Source organism: Lepisosteus oculatus, chromosome 6, assembly GCF_040954835.1.
Source record: "Lepisosteus oculatus isolate fLepOcu1 chromosome 6, fLepOcu1.hap2, whole genome shotgun sequence".
In the NCBI taxonomy this organism is placed as follows: Eukaryota; Metazoa; Chordata; class Actinopteri; order Semionotiformes; family Lepisosteidae; genus Lepisosteus; species Lepisosteus oculatus.
In genome coordinates this window covers 48,496,773-48,520,891 of record NC_090701.1, presented here as the reverse complement: position 1 = coordinate 48,520,891, position 24,119 = coordinate 48,496,773, and the positions used below count along the sequence as shown (strand labels likewise).

Below are 24,119 nucleotides of genomic sequence, written 5' to 3'. Positions count from 1 at the left end.
AGTAATTCATCGTTTATGTACTGTATACGGATTTTAATCTGAAAAATGATATTGATGAACACAGTAACTCTTGACTAGTACTGGGAATGAGCCAAAAACAAACACGATCTATCAGATTAAATAGGCAGTCAAGACAGATCTGCTGGTTTTGTTTACTCCAAGTAGCCTGTGTCCTGTGTTAAGATCTCTGGGCTATTGTCACTACTCTGATGTCATCCGAGCCGCAGAAGCCGGGGGAGAGAGTGGAGGAGTGACTGAGCGGTACAGTCCGTGCTGTGCTGTGAAACTGCGAGTACAGGTGTCTGGCTTCTTCATAGCCACTATCAACAAAGTTTGCGTCTCCAAGAGTCTCTTTTGCGAGCGAATAGCAAATATATCAGCTTGGTCTCAGATTTTAACCACAAAAGAATACCGAAGGTGGAATTGCAATTGTGCAGGTATGTTTCAATAAACCTTACTTTATTTTATTTTTTTTAGTAATCTGTAGTATTCGTCTTCCGTTTTCTTTTCATTCATGTGATTTGGTAATGTAATACCCTTTTTGTACAGTACATGTACAGTAGACGAACATGATGGTGAAGTCGTTTAGATAGTAGACGTTTCAGTAAAAAAAAAAAAAGATTTTGTGTTTGTGCTTGTTCCAAAATATAGATACCATATACGTGTTCGTTTATGTTTTATAAACAAATATTTGACAGATTGTATTTCGATGAACGTTCTGACAGACTTTATTTTTGTAACATACAATGAATTAGCACTCTCTTTAATATATATGTTTCAGACTATGATATAAGAACTGTTCTAAATATTGTTTCTTCTTCTTACTCTTACTTTTATTAAGATCCACAAGCAATGGAGAAGCCAGTGGAGATTTTTAAAGAAGACAGTTGCTTCCCTGTCTCGTCCGAGGAGTGCTCCACATGGCTGTCTGGTTATTTTGACATAGATAATGTCACAGATGAGCACGGCTGGGCAAATCAAACCATGTCGCCTATCATTCCCATCATTACTGCTGTTTATTCCGTTGTGTTTGTGGTGGGCTTGGTGGGCAACTGTCTAGTCATGTATGTTATCATCAGGTAAGATTCAAATTTATATTTATAATATTTTTAACATGTTAATAATTATTTCAATCAATATTTAATTATTTGTTTTTACAAATTTTATCAGTTGTTTTTTTCCCCCAACGTTAGTTCTTATATCTCAGAAACCAAAGTTCCTATTTAGACTTCAGTGTTATAACTGTGCCTTTTCATTTTGAATACACGTGAGCCACCCAGCGGTTATTTTTAACAGAAAATAGCTCTGAAAATGAAGACGGAGAACTGCAATAAATGTTCAGTAGCCCTTTTAGCTTTTCTATTTAGCAAAATGTTGAATTTAGATTCTCTGCATTAATTTTCTCCCTCCAAAAGACGCTGTCTTTTTATGCTGCATTGCACTATACGCCTGATATGACCTCATCTGCGGTGAATTTTCATGACATAATATTGGCATGAGGAAAACTGATTTATTTCCATAAATCAAGTAATCTATATAATGGACGTCTCTGAAATAGATTTTCTAAGGACAATATTGTTATTTTATATATTTACTGTTTATTATTAATCAGTTATCATTTAATGTAAGTGGGCTTGGCTATATAATATTAAGACCCGAAGAAGGCTTGATAACCGAAACGTTTTTTTTTTCCTACTTATCAGCGTGGACATAACCTTTGCTATTTCCCAAATAGTGTTATAGTAATAGTGCAACAAAATATTGAACATATAAGACCCTAACAAACGTAATAAATAATATATTAAATAGGATGCTATTAGCAACTTAGAATTGGTGTGAGTTTTATTTCTCATTTGGACATTTTTAATTTGATGATTAAAAGTCTTAGACAGCCCTACTTTAGATGTTAATCATAACCATTTTGCTCTAACCTCCAGTGATGCTTAATTCTTTTCAGGACAACGTACCCTGAGTAAAATCATTACATCTTGCCTCCTCTAATTTCCTAGTCAATCAGTTTTCCATTCAATTTTCCAACTGCTTCATCCAGTTCAAGGTTGCGGGGGAGCCGAAGTCTTTCCCAGCAAGTAATGAGAGCACGGAGGGGTACATCCTGGGCAGGACGCCAGTCATAGAGACACAGATACGCACACACTCACATCTAAGGCCGGTTTTCCCAGAAGTCAGTTGTTTTTGGATTGTGGGAGGAAACGGGAGCACTCAGAGGAAACCCACATGGATATGGGGAGAACATACAAGCTCCATGGAAATACGCCAGGTCCAGAATTGAACCCAGGGCCCCTGGTTGCAGCACTGTGTAGCTGCAATGTTAACCACGGCACCACTGTGCTGCCCTCTAATCAGTATGTGATTAATGCATCACATGTGATTAACGTATGTGTAGTTACTTATTTGGGGAGTGTAATCTTTTGCAACAAATGATCCTAATGTAGTTTGATAATGACAACATTCACCCACGATACATGGTGCTGTCCTCACCTTTTAACCCATTAAATATTACTTAAGCATTATTTTGCATGCCATACCGTGATGAATTTTATGCCCGTTAGTCACAATAAAGTCAGCTTTTTATTGGGTTTATTGGGTCTAGCTACTCTCATGCATTTGTTACCTACTGTCTGTTCATGATTGCTTATCATTTCATTGACAATCAAGTTTTCAAATCTTAAATATCATTCACATGTGCTTTGGCATACTGTATTTCCCACACCCATAGGGATATTTTGAAATTTGGATTTCTCATATCAGTGGCTGGTAGGTTAATTGGCTTTCTGGTAAATTGGCCCTGATGTGAGTATGTGGGTTTTGTAGTCCGTGTGCCCTGCAATGGATTGGCATTCCATTCAGGGTGTACCCTGCGTAGCACCCACTGCTTGCCAGGATAGGCTCCAGCTCTCCCATGACTTTGATGTGGATGAAGATGGTGGGCCCCCTGCTGTTCAGCATTTACACATTTGCACTTGGTCAGGTTATTAAAATCATACATGCCGAATTATCATTTCTATGCTGAAGATACTCAAATGTATGCCCATACTAAACCTGACAATGAAGTAGCTGTTTCTGCACTTTCTAATTGCATCTCTGATATAAAAACCTGGATTACTTAAAATTTCCTTCAATTAAACTGTGATAAGACTGAGGTCATGCTACTCAGCACCTCCCATCACCTACAGTAAAAACGATACAGTAACCCTCTATGGATGGCAATGTGCCTGAATTTCAATCAAAATTTAAGAATGTAGGGGTGTTATTTCGTTATGACTTGATTCATGTACAGCATACTGTAAAAATATAATTATTTTATCTTATAACTACAGCCAGATAATGTCCTATTGTTGTCTTTGTCTGTAGCAGAAAAGCTGATCAACACATTCGTCTTTTGAGAAATCGATTACTGCAACACCCAGCTCACTGGGGTATCGACTGTAAATCCATACTGAACAAATACAGTATGTTCAGAATTTAACAGAATCCTGACCAGGTTGCATGCATGCGACCACATTATGCCCATCTTGCACAGAAGCCTTGCACTGGCTTCTATCAGGTTTTGAGTCGATTTCAAAATCTTCACGTACAAGGGTCTAACTGTACTTGACTTGGCACCTCAGTACCTATCTGACTTATTATCTGCCCCCACGTCACAACCTTAAATGATCTGATTCTGGTGTTCCATACTATATGTCCCACAAGTTTGTTTACATTCTGCTGGTGATAGGGCCTTCTCTTGCTACACCCCAAAGCTCTGGAATTGTACAGTATCCCAAAGGATATCAGAGAGTCACCTATCCTGAGTGCATTTAAATCTGGACTCTTTCTTTTCAGAAAGACTTTTATTTAATTAGTGTCTGTGTCTACACCATTTTCTAATGACCACGTACAGTATCTTCTGCTGCACTTCTAATCCCTTGTGTTTCCTATACGTGCTTATTTTGTAATTTGCTATCCTTATAACTGTTTTCTTTTAACTGTTTTTTTACATCTACCCTAAAGCACTTTGAGATGCTATTTAAAAGGCACTAAATGAAATAATGATTATTATTATATCAATTTACAGCAAAAACTATTTCATATTAGTGTTGATGATTGTAATTTTAATACAGTAGGCCTCTTGATCAGAATAAATATATTTTGAGTACTGATGATATGCAGTATACTGAGACTGGGATGCAGATTGAAGTAGTGTTTTTATGTTCATTCAAACTCATTCTTAAATGTATACTAATCTTTCCATGTGTTATATATAAATATATAAATATAAAAAACAAAGCTAAAGAAAGCCATCTAACAAATTTAGTAGTGTTGCCTCTTGTCTGCAATTTTCCAGGACATCAGAGGGGCATACATTTAGATTTAAGATCAAGTTAGTTCTGAACTGACAAAATAAAGACATTTTTAAATCATTCTGCTTTTAGCATAAGGGAATAGAAAGATCATTTCCCCCTTATCTACAGTGTTTAAGCTCTGTAAGTATCCACACATCATTCATTTGTTAGAAGTCAAAAATAAGATGTCCCGATACAATTTTTACTGTATTAAAAATGAATACTGTTGGTAATAAGGTGATAAATATTCAGCAAACTACCAGGCACATAAACGCCACAAGGATCTATAGCATAGTCTTATTATATCCAGGACCTGATGATCATACAATTAATATTTATACCACAGACATAAAGCACTGTGGAAATTGTGGACATAGATTTTTTTCTGAAGGTAATCATTTCAAAATGGCAGGGCTTTGGACTGCATGGTACAAGAATCATAAAATGATTTATGTAGTTTTTTTCCAGTATGCTCAGTATTAATCCTTTCCACCGCTGTTTAGATCTCCAAGACAACAACAGCAACACATTCACGAATTGTCCTTAATTCAAAACTGTTATCATATAAATGTTTACTCTTAAAGTTTATTTCATTTTTTAAAAACATTCAGTATGCATTGGGGAACAGTCACAGATATGTTTAACATGCTGTAAGAGCTGATCACAATGTGGCCTCTCTATTTAAAGGATAAAATATATCCTGTTGTAATATGTACATACAGTATGTACAAATGTACATAATACGTTGATCCTTTTCTTTAACTGACATGTCTCACCTACAAATGTATTATTTTAATAATTCATATAAATAGATATATACAATACTTTGCATTTGATAAAAATGCAACATTTAGAAAAAATCAATCTACAATCATTTAAATGGAATAAAGTTGTTTTTAGTAAAATATATTTTTAAACAATTATGATTTCTTTATTGTCAAAATATTGTGTATCCAACGTAGAGAAAAAAAATAAAAAATACAGTAAAAGTTGTACAGTATTAGGTACAATTAGTATCAGTATTAGTAAGTGAAATTGTAATTTTGGCTATGTATTAAAGACATTTGTATTTCAGGCAAGAATATTAATGTGTCAATTTCAACTTTTAGTCCTGGATTTTAGTTTGTAAACATGTTTAGTCAAGTTAGAAAAATATAATTTGCTGTGTTTGTTCCTCCTATTCTAGTGAGTATCAGTACTGAGTCAGTACTTGGTCACAGACTCCTTACTCATCAACATCATCAAACTCTTGATATGTTCCTTTGAGATGCTTTCCCAATCCTTAACTGTAGCCACTTTAATGTTGTTGGTAGTTTGTGGGGTTTTCTGGCTTTAGTTTCCTCTTCAGCAAGTAAAATGCATATTCAAAAGGACTCAAATCAGGTGATTGACTTTTCAAAAGTTGCCACTTCTTCCTGATGAACTTCTTGGTTTCAGTGCCAGAATGTTTCAGGTCATTGTCTTGCCGCAGGGTGAGTTACCACTCAATGTGTTTTTGTAGACTTCAGAATTCATTCTGCTGCTGCTATCATCAGTTCCATACTCAATAAAGTGAGCCAATTTTCAGAGACGTCCGTGCATGCCTAAGCCATGCCATTACCTTCATGGTGCTTCACAAATGAGGTGTTGTGCTTTGGGTATTTGCAGTTTCTCTCTTTCTCCACTCATTTGCCTTTCTGTCATTTTGATAAACATTTATCTTCCTCTTGTCTGTCCATGAAACTTTGTTCCAGAACTGTTGTGGTTTATCTTTGTACTTCTTTTCAAATTCTAATCTTGCCTTTCTGTTTTTAGTGCTGATGATTGTATTTTGCAGTACAGTGAACAGTGAATTAAGATACTTTCACCCTTGCACTCTGTACATTTTTCTGCATTCTTTTTGGGTGTTATTTTATGGTCACCATGGAATTTGTGTTTCAGTTTAATGTGAGAGATAACAATAGAATGTCATCTTTTATTGCTGGATATTATTTTGCATACATGTCTTCATGCATATAGAAAATTACACTTATGAATATTTCACTTCACTGCACCAATATTTCTGCTTTAGTAAATTTGTCGTGTATGCTAAATTAACCATTAAAGAAAAGGAACTATGTACACTATATGCTGCAAGTCATATGAGTAGACCAGTAAGTAGCAGGAATCACACACTGATGTGTCATCCTTCAAATGAGACATTAAACCAAGGTCCACACTACTTAGTCTTTATATTCCCCATCACAATTTTTTAAAGTGTAATAATGTTATCTCTGGTGCCATGTCTAAAAGTCCACCATGGACTTGTAGAATCTGGCCTTCGAACTAGATAGAATAAGACAAGGAGGACCTTTAAAGGTAATGAAGGTACTGAAGGTAAAAAAGATAAGAACACCTAAAACTTGGTTATAAAAACATCTTTCAGCAAGACAGTGATCAGTCCTGACTTAAATCCAATTGAGAATCTATGGAAAGACTTGAAAATGGTTGTCCATAAACAATCCCTAAGCAACCTGAGAGTGCCTGAGCAAATTCATGAAGCAAAACGTGAAGCACGCGTAATTTACTGTACCAGCTATGCACAGTTACAAATGCCGAATTATAAAAACTCAGTGGAATGTAGTACTTTGAACAGTAGTACAGTCCCACCTTTTGTCCTCAAACCCATTCCCTTTTATCTTATGTGAGAACAGCATGAATCCACTTTCTTCACTTCATACTATTATACTTTTTTGATTGATCCTTCCATTATCACTCCTTAATACCAGACTAGGTAATAGTGCAGTGAGAGAAGTCATTTTCTCCTAACTGCTCCAATCACCATGACTCTTACCAGTAATAAGCGTCTTTTAGAGGATGCATACAGTAGATGGACATACTGAATTTCCAAATAAACCAGCTTCATAAAAATCTGATTATTTGATCCTTCCAGGTGCTTCACAACTGTCCATTTGGAGAATCCCCGCAAGAGTTTGTGTGTGATTGTTTTGATTGGGTGACTAACATTTTGTTTGAAAGCCTTTCTGAAAGAAAATTTCCTGCAATATGAGAAAAATGATGGGGACAGTAGATTTTTTTAGAGCAAAACAGTCTTATTTGACCAGGAGTACAGTTTTAAAGCACTGTTGGATCCCAGAATGCATGAACATGAGGAAGACTGTAATGTATTATCCTTTGGATATTTCTGTTATTTTAAGGTATTCTGATGTTCAGACATTCTGAGATCTTTTTTCTCTCAATGGTATGGGTACTTTGCATAGGGCATGTGTACTAAAGGGTTTGCCAGGTTTGGTACCAAGAACATGTCAGCAGGTACTTTGTATTCTTTAACCAAGGAATCATGCTACAGTATATCTCCTTTTTACCAGTAATCATTTTTTATATTATTATTATGATTTTAAATTGCATTTGTGTTGTTCAAAACAGTTGATTTTCATTTTTTTGTACTTCATACCCATTCATATACAAAGCCAGCATTACTTATAAAGAACATTCCGATAGGCATATATTCCTGCTTTCCCTGAGCTTTCTTACACATACAGTACTGTAATTCTTTTATTGTACATTCAACAGAGGGCATGTATTGTTGGCAATTCATTGCATAGACATACAATAGCCATACAGCAATAATTCTGTCATTCGGTCTTAGCAATATAATCATGCCAAAGACACGGCAATTGAAATATTTTTTTACCTTCCACTCAGTCTCATTCATTTCATTTGAGTAGGGTTTAAAAACAGAAAAGTATTGAAGTCTTTGTATCATTTAAAAAAAAATACTATCTTGACCTGACCATTTAAAATTATTGTCACATTTCACTAGCAATAACAGCACTCAACAAAAAATATGTTTATTGAATCACCGTGGGCCAACCACCTAGTATCAGAACAACGAAGTTAGGACCCCCTGCAGAGTAAGGAATCAAACAGAGGGTTGTAGCAAAGGTGGTTATGGGGTGGAGGAGGGATTTAAAAAAATGAATGCAAGGAAGAGAAGGTCTTACTTTGGCATTTTTAGCTTTTTGGGAAGTGATATCATAGATGCTTACAGGTTAGGTCACCTCCTTATGTCAGTGCTGCCATTGCTCCTGAAATTCCCAAGAGGCTTGAGCTCATGATATTTTCAAAAACAAAATACTGTACAATCTCATGTATCGATTTTGAAGTAAAATATTCTGAATGTTTATGGTATTTGAATTATTATTATTATTTTGTTTCTTGTTAAAGTCAAGTTGATAGAAGCATTATGATTCATGCATGATTAACATTCTACTAGCTTTTTGTTCAGTAAGAATAAGACATTCACTAGAGCTGGAAGGGAGATGTGGCTACAAAATGTGTTCATACATTAGAAGGGATGGGGGATTTTTTTGAATATCTGGTTTTTAAGTTTAAAGTACACGGGAACCCTCCCCCAACAAAAATGCTGGATTTAATATAGTGGAGCTTGTGTAGGCATTACTGTGTATTTTTTTGCTTGTCTTTAAAGCAAATTCCATACGTTTATGTACTGTATGGATACCTTAACAGCCTTGGAGAAAAACATATTAATTTTAAATTCTTAAGCGGCTGAAAAGGCCACAAACCTTCACAAAACAGGAAAAAAATACAACTACAGGTTTCAGGATATGTGGTGAGAATCTACTGAATTTGGACCTGGATTATCATTTGCATGAAGTTTGTATGTTCTCTGCGCATCCATGTGGGTTTTTCTCCTACAGTGCAAAGGCATATGGGTGAGTTAATTGGCTGGAATTAATTGGTTGGAAATTGGATGGATGGATTATATTTATTGTTTCTATATAGTGTGAATTAATATTGCCCATACTCTTATAAACTCTAATAAAAAGATGGAGTAGATATGATAAATAAACAAATAATAATAATAATAATAATTGCTTACACTTATATAGCGCTTTTCTGGACACTCCACTCAAAGCGCTTTACAGGTAACAGGGACTCCCGTCCACCACCTGGATGATGTGACAGCAGCCATAGTGCACCAGAACGCTCACCACACATCAGCTATCAGTGGGGAGGAGAGCAGAGTAATGAAGCCAATTCATAGATGGGGATTATTAGGAGGCCATGATTGATAAGGACCAATGGGAAATTTGTCCAGGACGCCGGGGTTACACCCCTACTCTTTTCGAGAAATAGGGAGAAATAAGCGAGAAATAATGCTTCATGTAGTTTATTTACACAGTTATACTTCTGTATGTCTATATAAATGTATTTTTTAGAATATATCGAGAATCAAAATGGGTTTATCTTTTATAACTGCAACAAATTCACATTTTATTATCAGGAAAATGACAGTATCATTTTTGTAACAGGTGCACTGACATTTTATTGAACAGATGGCATTGATATTTTCACTGATTATGCTGAATAACATTTGTCATCAATAGGCTTGATCAACAATGTACGTACTGTGAGTCACAGACTAGCGGCATCTGTGACCACCTTTGGAAGTGATACAAGCTGTACGTCTGCACTTCGTGCTTTGCAATAAGTTGCAGATGCTGTGTTGTGGGATTTTGTCCCATTCCTATCATAGAGCCTGTCCACTGGTCTCTGAGCACTAAATGCTACACATATTCCCAGCTGCATATTTTTGATGTGGCTGAGGTCTGGTGAGAACCCACAGCATAACTATCACATTCCCATTCGCATCTCACAAGACAGCTGTTATTATAAGGGCAGCATGAGGACATGCATTGAGTTGGTACAAGTCGTCATTTTAGAATTTAGACTGCAGGAAGGTCCTAGGACAACAATCATACAGTCAGGTTGCCATTAATCATTACAAATAGAGTTCTGACAAATAGAGTAGTGACAAATACTCCTGCCCCGAGCATCATATGTGAATGACCCTATCGATTGGTTGTTACACATACTAAATCAATAACTGTATCATTGTGCATGAGTCCCTGTGTAACCATCTGGCCTGCAGTTGATGACACTACCACCTCTTCACAGTTGAACTGCTGATGTGAAGATTGAACTGCTGATGTGGGAGTTTCTGGGAGACTGGCAGTGCAAAAAAGGTCACAAATACCGAGCAAGATGATGTGTAGGTCTTTGCAAGGAGTAATGACCTATCATTGACAGACTCGTTGTAAGACTATGTTTAGCTGTAAAGTGTTGCCAAGTTAGAATTTGCTGGCTCTGAACACCCCAGACCATGAGTAACTTAGTCCTGACTTAGTCCCATCTTAGCCTCCAATGAACCAAATGATGGCACAAAGGAGTGGTTCTCTTGATAAGCAGGGCATATAGGTATCTCTCTAGTTTTTCCAGTGGGTGTGACATTCAATAGGTTACATCACCCCATCAGCAATATTCCCAGTCAGCTGTTTTATTAAAGAGGTGAATTAGTGCTTATGCATCAAAATCACTCAGTTGTGTCACACAGGACATGAATGATCAATTAATCAAAATGGCACAAACAATTTAACAAATTCTGTATACTTTATTATTCTAAAAGCCTTCTCTGATAAAGTAATAACTTTTGATCCCTTATGATGCTTATATACAGTAACAGTCTTGCAAAAGAAGAAAATTGTTTTGTTTGTGCAACGATGCATTAGGAAGCATACTATTTCTGTATATCAACCCATTTCTGCTCAAATTCCTGGGATGTACAGCGTCACCTGAAGTTCATTATTGGTCATGATATCAAGTTTTAACGGCATGGTGGCACAGTAGTTAGCTCTGCTGCCTTGCCACTCTAGGGGTCGGGTTTCAGGTTCAAGTTCTGGACCTGGACTGCTATCATGTGTTGTGGAGTTGATATGTTCTCCCCATGTTCACGTGGGTTCTCAAGCTACCTCCCCAACCACAAAACATACTAGTATGTATGTTAATTGGCTTCTGGGAAAACAGGACCTTGGTGTGAGTGTGTCTGTGTTTGAGTCTCTGTCTCTGCCCTGAGATAGACTGGTGTCTTCCTCCCAGTGTTTGCTGGGAGAGGCTTTGCTTCCCCACAACCATGAATTTGAGGAAGTGGTTAGTAAACGGATGGATACAATTTTAAATTATAGTATAATTTATAAGGATAATAACATCCTGTAAAGTAAAGTTAGCATTTAATTAAGAGGCAATGGCTGATGATTTCTTTTTTCTGAATGGATATGTCATGTTAAAATAAACACTGGAAATGAAGAAATTCCATATCCATATCCTAAGGTTAGAAAAGAAATCTATGAGTTTATAAACTAGAATTTTTCTGCTAATCAATGAAAGCTAGAGAAATTCCAGGGGAGCTGAAGTTATATGATATCAATGTACAAAAATGTAATGTATTGGAGAATGTATTGTAACAGCTAATTACAGGTAAATCGATTTAACAGGCTTATCCTAAAATACAGGAACAAGTTAGATAATAATGCAGTAATGCTGTTATTGGAAACTTATAGTAGCTAGGCAAAGCATTCTCCTCAGCAACATCTTGCTTAAAGAATTTAAATTTTTTGAATAACCCAAAAAATGTATGGACACATATAGTGTAGGTCCTATTACGTTGTGTATCTGGGTTGTCAGAAAATGATAGACAAGGTTCCCAACACATAGCTCATTCTTAAACTAAAAGCTTTGGGAATAAATGGTGTGCCTCATAAATAAACTCAAATTGACTACTGCTCTTCTTTCTCCATATGAAAGATACCGTCATTAGCCAGTTAGACTTTCTGCTGATACACAGATCAGGGGAAGGGCAAGCAACAACATAGAGTTAGGTGCACATAGGAAGATGAGGAAATGATTAAGAATTGAGCAGATACTGTACAGTACCTGGAAAATTAAATTCAAATATTATTAAAAGAGGTTCATATACTGTAGGTAAAAAAACAATTGGACATACTTAAACTAATGGGCCATGGAGAGTTACACAGTGAGAGGTAAATTAATCATTTTCAGCATCTATGCAAACAAAAACAAATGTTTGCTTACATTATGGAATACAAGTCCAGAGCAGTTATGTTGGATCTGTAGAATGCTTTAGACCACATTTTATATATGATGCTGGTTACTGACACAGTAGTTACATTTTAGACTGAACTGAAACATACAGTAAAAAGCCTCTTTTTGAATATTTGCTGTGTTTAATATTGTGTGTCATACTCTAAAGCATATTCAAAAATGTATTGTGTATGCAAAACACACATTAGACTTTCTCAAAACTGTAGATTCATCCATGTTTTCTTGGAACAAGCTCTTGTCAAAACAAAATCCTCCAAACAATATATCTGCTTATTACAAATTCTCAAGGCTTGACATTTACCTGATAGCAGACAAAATTGGATTCTTGGATTAGCAGTGTACCCCTCTTGTTTTTATATAATGTCATAATGTAGCTGGAACCAAAAGGTTTATGTTTGTAAACTATGCTTACTGAAACATACCAACGTTAGTTTTTACTGAAGATCACAGATCCAGTAACCTTTTGTGTTACATCCAGTTAGAGTTTCAACATTTTGAAAAAAGTAGACAAAAAAACTTTAGTTTTGTAAATTAGTCTACACTTCACTTCCTCTTTCATGTAATAGCACTTTATGCTTAGTCTACACTGCATTCTGTGCTTGTAGCATTTTTTTACAGCTGGTGATTTACACTGGCTCCAGTATATGACAGTGGAACAGATGCATTTTACATTGCCTATTGCACAAATAATACAGAGTCCTCAACTTTTCCTCAACAGATTTTTTGAAAGATACTATGATATTTGAAAGATATTACCGAGTTGTAATCAAACAACATATTCAATATACAACATATTTTTCTGTTCAATATCAATAAAATAATGTTACATTGTGTTTAATACGTATTTAAAATTATATCTGAATTCCATGTTAATACTGTATTATATAGTTAATTATATACAGTACTCCAACTGTGTGTCAATTCCAGACTAGATCTTTTTTGTGATGTAATTGTATGAAGGACTGCTGATGAAGAATGCTTTGTACACTTCCACTTTAACAGTAAGTTTTATGTGGTTGATTTGTTTCAACTTTTCACTGAAAGCAACATGTTCCTGACTTGGTGAAAGTCTTGATTTGACAATGCACAGCTGGTACTGGTCATGCACCAGACTGACATCTTCAGGAAACTAGGAGCGATTGAGATCATCTGGACCCTTACAAACATCCTATAATTTACTAGGGGGTAGTGCACCTTTGAGACAGTATTGGGATGGAATATGAAAAACAAATATCTACCTTGCGTCATATACTGTAGCTAACTTACTGTAGGTGTTAAGGAATATATGAATTGTAAGATAATCGTATACCGGTCAGGTAAACGCTGTGCAGCAAGACTTTCCCTAATTGACTGATTGGATTCTGCTGATTGATAATGGCTCCTAAGACTAACCACCACAAAGGTAGACTTACCAAAAATGTAATCTTTCTTACCAAAAATATTGAACAAATTTCAGAGATCCCAACGTGCCACAAAAGAATATGGTGACAAACTTCTAGATCTCTAACTATGACTGAATGCTGCTTCTCTCCTGATCACTGAATTATCCACATAATCTGATTTAAGGACTATGGATCAATCTAAACTAGATAACAGATCCGAAAAACAACCTTGGAGTGATCTTCAGTCTAGAGCAGTCTGGGAAGCACCACTGTAATTATGTGACATTATCAAAGCCATCAAAGCCATGCAAAATGGTAAATCCCCAGGTCCACTTGGTTGCTTAATTGAATTATATATGTTGTCCTCAGTGTAATGGCCATTGCTGGACTTTTACTAAATATTTTCAAATGGACTTCTTTAAACCACAAGAATTTCAGTTTTGCTTTAGCAACATACACTCTTTTATGTGTTTCATACAGCCCTATTTCACCTTTAAATTGAGATATTAAGATTTTTGGAAACAATCAGTATTTTTGTCAGAAATGCTTATCCCTACAATAATTTCATATAACCAGACAGTAATTTTGCATGACCTGACAGGCAGAGGTAAAGGTAGACATACTCTTTCTATATTTATTTTTAGAAAGATTATTAAAATGTATATATATTTTCATATTGAAATCCTATTTTGCTTAGACGCTGAGAAGGACTTTAACAGAGTAGATTGCATCACTTCAAATTTAGAAGAAGTTTGGTTTTGGCCCAGTACTTGTATCATTGATTAAATTATCACATTCCTTTCCTTTGTTTTCAGTACACATCAATAATTGTCATTCTGCATTGTGGCATTGGACAGGGCTCTGTTCTTTTTTGCCCTTATGGCTAGCTGGTCTTTAATGACATACAGTAGGATCTGCCATTAGAGTCCACTAATGGCGTTTAACTATTGTAAAAAAGATTCCCTTGACGTTTATTAGGTAATTAATGTACTGCTGGTGAATGGTTAGATTCCACATTCTTACATGGGGCGATTTATGATGTGTTAGTGTAGAAATTGGATTTTCCCATGTTAGTCAGGGTTGGGTTTAGGCAGCAGTCAACCTGCTATAAGAGTTTAGAGGTAGATAAGGAGGCTTATCTCATACATACCATGAGTCCTTGGCGTGTAAGACTTATTAATTCTGCACTAAAGCCTATTTTACCTTGAAAACATTACCATTATTTTTATGTGTTCAGATCCCTGGAGCCCCTTATCTAAGTGCAGCATCTGTCACATCCCTTCTAAATGATCGGATTATATACTGCTTTCTCATTATAGTTCAAACCCTTTGGTTCAACAACACTTAAGACAGGTACATCAGGTACAAAGGTATATATATATACACCATTGATCCTGTTCACACAGAGGGTTTAAATATGAATGTTTCTAATGTTACCTGAGAGTCTGTACTCCCAGTGCTGGCTATTTTCTTTAAAGTAAATAATGACCAAGCAGAATTTGTATGTATTATTTTCCAAAAGAGGTTGGTTTTATCTGCTATTAGGACGGGATGAGGACAATGTGAAGGTCAAATAAATATGTTCATCTATAAAATATTAAGAGGGTATACGTACTTTTCACCAGGCTGTATCTTGATTTTGACCCAAGATGCAACAGACGGAAGCAGGCTTCTGCTAATCTTACCCACACGTACTGGTCATGTCCCCAGTTGGTTCCATTTTAATATTTATCTAGTTTGACGAAGTGCTCCTTATAATCCGCTTATAAGGTTATAACAGAGTTACAATAGAGACTTTGCTATAAATTATTTGTAAAATGCTTTGGGAGCATTGTGGGATGAAATGCTCATTCTAAATATTATTAATTTTGAAATTAACCACTATAAACACTTTTCCTCCAAAATCATCTGTATTCATATTTAAAATAAATATTTTTGCATTGCATTGCTCTCTTAGAAGAGCAATGCAGAAAGACAGATAGCCTGCTTAATGTTTTACATAGAAAAAAAAATAATTTGTAGAATTAATAGAGGAAAAATAATTAATTTGCTATTTATTTGTTTTTTAGCTTCTGTCTCACTAATTATGTAAATCTTCCTTCTCTAGATACACAAAGATGAAGACTGCAACCAACATTTACATTTTTAATTTAGCAGTGGCAGATGCTCTGGTTACCACCACAATGCCTTTCCAGAGTACCGATTATTTGCTCGGATCATGGCCTTTTGGAGAAGTGGTCTGCAAAGTGTTTATATCAATCGATTATTACAACATGTTCACCAGTATATTCACACTGACCATGATGAGCGTTGATCGGTACATCGCTGTCTGCCACCCTGTCAAGGCCCTTGATTTCCGCACTCCAGTAAAGGCAAAGATGATCAACATCTGTATCTGGATACTCTCCTCGGCGGCTGGCATTCCTGCTCTGGTACTGGGAAGCACTCAGACTAAGGATGGTGAGTAACAACTTAACTAAGTGTTTTATTTCTGTGAAAATAATTGCTCTGAAATGAATTTCATGTTTCCTTCTAGTCTTCCATTCTATTGTTAAAGTAAACTTATCAACTGTTTCTCACATGCGGTTTCAGGAGAGGAATCTAATGCAGATAGTTTTCATTAGGTTTCTCTATAAATAGGTAAACAACACAGGAGAAGGTGCCTTTACAGTAGTTAGGGCATCCAATGAATTTCAGTCACCCCGTCGACTTGGGGTTAAACAAAATAGGTATACCATATGGTCTTTCGCTTTGGAAGTTCATATGAATACCTACCAACAGCAAGTTCACTCTTCAAGGAACCAGGGTTCCATTGGGAAAGAGGTGGGAGCTCTCCTGTGGATCGAGCAATTTTACCTGCTTGTTCGGGCTTAAGGAAACCAGTTAAGTCGGAAACAAAAGGGGAATCCAGGTAGGCCAGTGCATTATAGACCATATTACAGATAGACAGTGATTTTATTCCATCAGGCTTGCTCCAGCCTTATCCCCAATCCCAGAATTCTCTTTAGTTCAGGTGGTTAATGCAAGCAAGTCCTCCTATGCCATATAACTGGTTAATGGGAACCCTACCATAGAGCTCTAAGAAACAGCTTCACGTAAACTGCACTGATTGTTGAAATTCACTGTTGAAGTTCTCTTAAAAAAAGAAACTTATATTAGATGTTTTGCAATCACTGATAGCATCATTTTTTCTTGTTAACAGGCTTTCTATCATTGTGTTATCACCAATTGTTCTGGCTGATGGCTGAAGCATTACAATTATGTTATTCTGGTTTAGTCCCCATACTCTGTCAAGCTTTTTCTCTCAGTGGATTTAGATAAAGGTTTGCAGTACTTTTCATATTCAGTAGCTCATATTTTTTAGGATCTTATCTTTTAAATGTTTCTGTAGAGCTGCACCTGGTTCTAATTTATTGATGTGTGCATTTGATAGATAAGTAAGCTTTCATTGCATTTGGATGAACCTAATTTCTCATGGGTACTGAATGGTAAGACTCATGAAGATAGAGTACAGAGTAATGCTCAGGCTGAAGTCCTACATTTATGATTTGTATTCACTCTTAAACTTTTTAATCCTTTTCATTTATTTTTTATTATTTTTTGTTCTTATACAGCTATCTGTATAATTAAATTTACTGATCATTTGACTCTGCCTTTCATGTCAATTATATGGTGAATCACACCATGAAACAGGGTGATGTTGGATCAGTACTACATACTGTAACTATGGTTTTCAAGTTACTTTACCACTAAATAGATAAGCTATAAAATTCAGTATTTAAGTTTTAATTATTTTAATTTGCAATGTACTGTACCATATCCCTATAGGTAAGTCAGTGTTCCCACTTTAAAATGATATGTAGTTTGGAAAAAGTGTTGGACCAGTCCTTATTTTATAAAAAGAAGTACCTTTATTTTGAACAATGTATGAGAAGAGTTTTGTCTGACACTGTGCTCACATAGCAGAACTGTATTGTACTGGTATACTTGAACTGTACTGGATGGTATACTTCATTATTTTATCTCTTTTTCTCTTCCAAAATCACCATGAACATGTATTAATCTAAGACAAAAATAATGTGTTGTAGAATTTTAACCACAGTTTTTCCAGTGTGATAAATACAATACAGAATTAATTTAATCATTAGACAATGGTATGGTAATGGTCATTTTTTGCATTGACAAATTGTTTTCACAATAAATAGAATGCCAAGTTATCCATTGGTTAAACCACTAGATTTGAACCATACAATATAACTACTTACTACTAATTTAACATAAGCTCTGTGATGGCTGACAATACTTAACCATACAATAGATTAATTAAGACCAGATATATAGAGTTAAAAGATAGAAATAAGAACTACCATAATTTCAGTTCTAATAAAGATTTGACAATACCTAGAATATGATTAAGTAAAAAACTAAATATTGTTTTCAATAGTGTGTGCTATTTAACAATGCAGTAAAGTATTCCAAAAACTGTTCTTTCTATACCAGTTGTGTTTATTTAAAATTTCCTGGAACAAACAATTTTTTAATCATTTAGACTTTTTTGTTTATGTCACAGGTTTTGATTATTTTTTCTGTTTTAAACACTGAAAATCATTTTTCACATACCATCTCCATGTAGTACTTCGTGTTGTGCACTATCCCTATAAAGATTCAAATAAGTGGAAATGTTATGTACAGAATGCATTATAATTCCCATTGTATTTTTATATACATTTCATAGGTACTACAGAATGTGCTTTGCAGTTTCCAGACCCCTACGTATACTGGGACACTCTAATGAAGATCTGTGTTTTTATTTTCGCCTTTATTGTGCCTGTGCTCATCATCACTGTGTGCTACACCTTAATGATACTCCGTCTGAAGAGCGTTCGACTCCTGTCCGGCTCCAGGGAGAAGGATCGGAATCTGCGTCGCATCACAAAACTCGTGCTGGTGGTGGTGGCAGTTTTTATCATCTGCTGGACTCCTATTCACATTTTCATCCTCGTCAAAGCCCTCACTAATGTTCCAGAAACCACCTCTTTGATGGGAGCCTATTTTTTCTGTGTGGCCCTTGGATACACCAACAGTAGCCTCAACCCCATTCTTTATGCATTTCTGGATGAAAATTTCAAAAGATGCTTTAAAGACTTTTGCTGTCCCTCCAAACTAAAGGCAGACCGACAAGGTGGTAACAGGGTGAAGAGTGTAGTGCAAGATCCCGGCTTGCCCCAGGAAACTGTTGATGGGACGAATAAGCCAGTATGACTAGCAGTGGAGTTATCCTCCTTCTCCCCCCATGGAAGAGAAGATTCAAATGATCTTGGGCTAACCCAGGTCACGTCTGCGGTCTGAATGTTAAAATGACAAACTTCATTTAAACCACAAAAGTGGAATTATTTTTAGAAGGGTTTCAATTTAAAGGTTTGATATACTTATTAATGAATTAGTGAATATTGCCTGATGCTTCAAATATGTTTAAGGTTTGTACGATTATCTCATTAAGGACCATCAATACTAAAAAAGCAAAGATAAATGAGCACTCACACTGAGAATGAGGAGTCCAATTATTAGTGGTCAAATTGCACGCAAAATGCTCAGTTCAATAAAATATCATGTGGTTAATTCCTTTAAAAAACTTTTAAAATATCTTAAATGCATTTCTTATGGTTCCTCTAATACAGTACTGAAAAATTTATTCATATCTTGTTAATTAAAGTCTGTTAATCATGCCTAAAAGACATTCTGGTATGCTCTGCCTTGGATTTCCTTTTGGGGTATTATCATCACATGTCAACTTTTCAATCCATCCCAGACATCCTCTGAGTGTATAAAAGAAACTGGGGAGGAAGCTCACACACCTCTCTTGCACCCCATTTACAGCCCTGCAACAACTCCCTGGCTCAATACTTACAATAGTGAAGGGGGGTCTAGGCAGTGTGGCTACACTAACATTCCCACAGCTAGCCACATTCACTTTTTCCCCTCATAGCCCACAGACAAGCTGGTAAGTTAATTGGCTTCTGGGAAACTTCTCCCTGGTTCAATTATGGCCCTAGTGTGAGTGTGAGTGTGAGTTTGTGACTCTCTGCCCTGAAATGGATTGGTGTTCCCTTCAGGGAGTACCAAGCCTTGCATGTGTTGGACAGGCTCTGTATCCCCGTTGACCCTCAATTGGAAGAAGCAGTTGGAAAATGGATGGATGGATAAGTACTCAAAAACTAAAATGAATAAAAGTTGATATAAAAAGTTGGTATAAAAAACGTCGATATTAGAATCCCCTCAGAAACCCTTGTAATAATGATTTCTCAAATGACAAATATGTACTAAGATTGATGATGTGATGTTGTTCATTATGACAGAACATTTCATTTTGCAATGAATGCGCATGGTGGGAACACAGAAGAACCACTGAACTATAAAGCAGCACCATCTCTGTTTGAAATAAGCATGCAAATAAGCATGTTACAAGTAAAGCAGCTACATTAACAAGCAGGTATAATACGATTTGGGGGTTTTGATATAAATGAAATACAGTAAACACAATTACTCACTGATATACCATTGACACCCTCATGAACATATAGTAATATCACACTATGGGAAAACATACAATATGTATATTGTTTCTGGAAATATGCATAGACAAATATAAATTGTTGTCTCACTGCAAATAAAAAAATAATGGGCATACATTATGATTAAATTCTATGTAGTATAAATAAAGAGTTTACAAAATTAAAAAAGGAAATATAGGACACCTATTTCTTGAAAGTGCATACTTTGTTCTTTACAGGTTAAATATTACAATTCTCAGGGAATTTTGGCATAGGTAAAAATAAAAAATGACACTTTGCCTTTCATTTTAAATGCTGGGGAGAACAATGTAGTCCAACCTAATGCTGAGACTTCAATGATGGCATTCTTTGACATTGCATCTTGAGTTTTTGGGACAATGTGCTAAGGAGCTATTATTTTTCCCCTATATTAACAGGCCACAAGTGCCCTTCTCTGTAATGTCCAGGATTTATCATACTTTCAGTTCCCAAGTCTGAAAAAATTGCCAAAGAATTGAATTATTTTATAACAAAGAGAAGACTGTAATTCTTTCAGCTGCTAAATTTAATTAAAATTGTACAGATATGTAAAACCCTGAAGGTTAACTTGCTGCTTTATGGTACCAGACATTATATTGACAATTTTAGATAGTGTGATGGTTTTCTGTTAGTGTGCTTTAAAGTAAACATGAGGTTTTTAAGTAAATATTAATTATGTTGTAAACAAATACACTGATACTGCTTTGACTGTGGTCTGTCAAAAGTGTGATTATATTACCATTATGTGTAAGTGCAACATAGCATGATGTCTGAAAGAGACTTCATTCACAAGATTATATTTAACTGTATGATAATCCTGGACTAGAATGTTAACCTGAAATTTGTCAGAGGGCTTTAAATCACGTTTATACAAATGTGTCTTAAAAGTCTATTTTTAATTGTTATATACACTATCAGGATATGGTCAAATCAGAAATGTAAAAAAGGGAATCATTTAAAAAAAATGTATACACTGATAATTCACTGATTCATTTCTGACTTTTTTTTTCCATGTGCACAGTATTGTTAAAAATGTTAAAAGGTCTGTTGTATATATATATACAACAGTGAATATATATTTTCAGAGTAAATTCACTGACTGAAAATGTGTAAAATGATGCTGAAAATCTTGAGACTTTTCTGAGCATGGGCCTTTTTTGTTGTGGAATGAAAAATGTCTGGCAAGACAGATAATACAAAGACAACAGGTAACACAGCGATACCAGCTGAAGATTATGTCGTGATAGGAGCACCTGTTTCCATGACAGTAGTCCAGCACTGCCATGGATTTTCAGTGTATTCTTTAAATGTTTTGAAACCGATTTCAGAAGGCTGCATTAACTAACAACTTTGCCCCTTACTCCTAGTAGAGTTCCTGGGCCATTTTAGTTGACATTATCTTGTGTTACAAAGACAGGACAAAAGAAAAACCCACAAGGCTTTAACAGTCATCTGATATCTGAAATTGACAAGATGTTTAAATGAACAGCTTTTAAAATATAGTTTGTCAGTAGCAGGGGAATATCCCCTGAAAAGGTTGATTTACCAAGATAAATTGCTGAGAGACATTTGGCTACAAGTTTATTAACGCACTTGAGAAAGTGTAATCTACAATGTAAAAATTGTTAGTAAAAATACTGTGAGAGTGCATTCAGTGGTTATTTCATAACTAGGTGAAATGTGAAAATGTATTTGTCAGTACTGAGATAAAATATTTTGCCTTTCATACCTCAAATATTGGAAATTGTGATGGCCGAAAACGTTTATTGATTTTGTCCATCTGAATCATTTGGCAGACACTTTGGAGATATATATTATGTCCAGCAGCATTCTCCCTGTTGGAGCTTCTTGCTAGAGACAACAAGGTTTTGGGATAAAATATCCTGGTAAACTCAGTAATCCAAGTTTTCCTCCACTCTAATCACGAAATCAAACACTAAAAATATATTCATTTATATTTATCTAAGAAGGAATGGCATTTTTTTTTCAACATTAGTTTCACTTTTTGGTGTTAACAACACTTCCAGTGAAAACTCAGTTTTGGACATTCTACTGTACCTGTATGTTGTCATGGAACTCCATAAGCAAATCTAGCTTCATGGTCAAGCTCCAAAATTATACAGCACTAGAGTGCTCTGTAGATTCCATTTGTTGTCCATTTTGTGAGTTATCCTTCCAAACCACATTTCTGACTACACTAGTAAAATCATTTTCATATTCTCTCACTGCTGGAGTATTAGCCATCCCATTAGTTTTGAAACTCTTGGTAAAAACGCCACAATTTAAACCATCATGGCTTATTTACTGTATAGCCATCACTAGTGTTATTAAGGCATATAATGCTTTATTTAGATATTAAGACATTTTTGGGAGAAAATTATATTGAGTTTTTTATGTTTAACTTTCTTCAAAACCAATTTATAATCAAGATGAATTCAAGTAGCTTCTATAAACTGAATTATTTGATTATTTAAAATATTTACAGAGTAAGAATGACCATGACAATTATCAGAAAGATGTGTTTTGGTATTTGTTGTAGTTTTGCTAAAACCAACTCAAGGATACATTGCATCAAAATGATGAAATAAATTTAGGCTACTATTTGATGTTTTCTGGCTACCAAAATCCAACAAAATATTTGGTTAATGTTGTATTAAAATTATTAGAAAACTTCAGCAATTTGACTTTAAATACACTGTAAAGTGTTTTGTATATATGCTTGTAGCGGTCTTTGCTATGTACTCTTACAGTTCTGGATGCATTTACATTAGTTTTGTAACAAAATATGCTGCATAATGACTTGGTTTTGTAAGAAAATGTATTGTACAATGACGTCCGCTTCTTTTAACTGTAAACATAAATATCCTGTAATATAGAATATATTTACTGAACTGTGGAGTTTAATATATGGAAATGTTCAACCAAAACATGCTGTTTATATTGCTGTATATATATCATTGACATAGTCTTTGTATTTTGCCAGTCGAGATTTTTCAATATTTGAAATGCAGATCTACTGTATGACACTCTGCCTAATGGGCAACTTCAGAGGTTTGGGAAATAAAAGGAGGATTAGAACCATTGACAAATAAGTGAAGTTTTGTTTTGTGTTATTTAAATGTAGAATTAATAATTTCACTTGGGATTTTGTGGTATCAGTTATGACAATTTTCTGGTCAAGAATGTTTTCAATTTACACCAGTCCTTTGTCTTTTCAGTTTAGGAATACACTCCATTTTCTTATTTCTAGGTTGGATAACCAACTAAATTATAATTCACCAAGCTTAAAACAACACAATCTACAAATTATTCATGCCATGTGCACTAATTCATGTTTAAAAAGCATTAGCAATCAAACATTTGTCAAACTGATGTATAGACCCGTTATTTTCTATTTTGAATAGCATAGTTATTGTGAAAGTTACAGTACTGTATATGACAGATTGCCTATAATTTATTAAGGTGTGTAACTTGTTTTTTACTCTGGTTATAGAGTTGTGTTATTTCAAGTCCCATGATTTTTCTATTACTTCTCTGACATTTCACTGTTTAAAATTTAATTCCTAAAGTTGCCAGAAATAAATATTGTTCATGGTATATTCTTTTATAATAAAAAACATGTAATAAAAGTATTATGTTATTTATTAAGAGTTGAGATATTCCAGAGAGTCAAGCAAAAGTCCATAGTTTACTAAACATAAAAAATGTCTCTTAAATTCTTAAAATTTTTAAGAAGTTTTAATAATTTGACAGATATTTTAAAAATAGTTTACTTAATAACAACCTCGGATCATTCAAACTAAATGGTCTGTAATATGTCTAGAAATTGATAAATTATTAGC

At 35.0% G+C, this 24,119-nt stretch overlaps 1 protein-coding gene across 1 annotated transcript; it reads left to right on the top strand.

Annotated features, from left to right (window-relative positions):
- Positions 1-229: 229 nt before the first annotated feature.
- On the top strand, positions 230-23,369 carry oprk1 (opioid receptor, kappa 1). Its single transcript, XM_006634027.3, has 4 exons — positions 230-437; positions 842-1,079; positions 15,795-16,147; positions 18,423-23,369. Exons 2-4 carry the CDS (start codon positions 853-855, stop codon positions 18,947-18,949), a joined length of 1,107 nt encoding a protein of 368 aa, XP_006634090.2. The 5' UTR covers positions 230-437; positions 842-852; the 3' UTR covers positions 18,950-23,369.
- Positions 23,370-24,119: the final 750 nt, after the last annotated feature.

Bases quoted from the DNA above. Each gene is read 5' to 3' on its own strand.
- oprk1 (XM_006634027.3), top strand. From the start codon at position 853: ATGGAGAAGCCAGTGGAGATTTTTAAAGAAGACAGTTGCTTCCCTGTC. The intron at 1,080-15,794 runs GTAAGATTCAAA...TTCCTTCTCTAG, and splicing joins GTCATGTATGTTATCATCAG to ATACACAAAGATGAAGACTG. The intron at 16,148-18,422 runs GTGAGTAACAAC...TACATTTCATAG, and splicing joins AAGCACTCAGACTAAGGATG to GTACTACAGAATGTGCTTTG.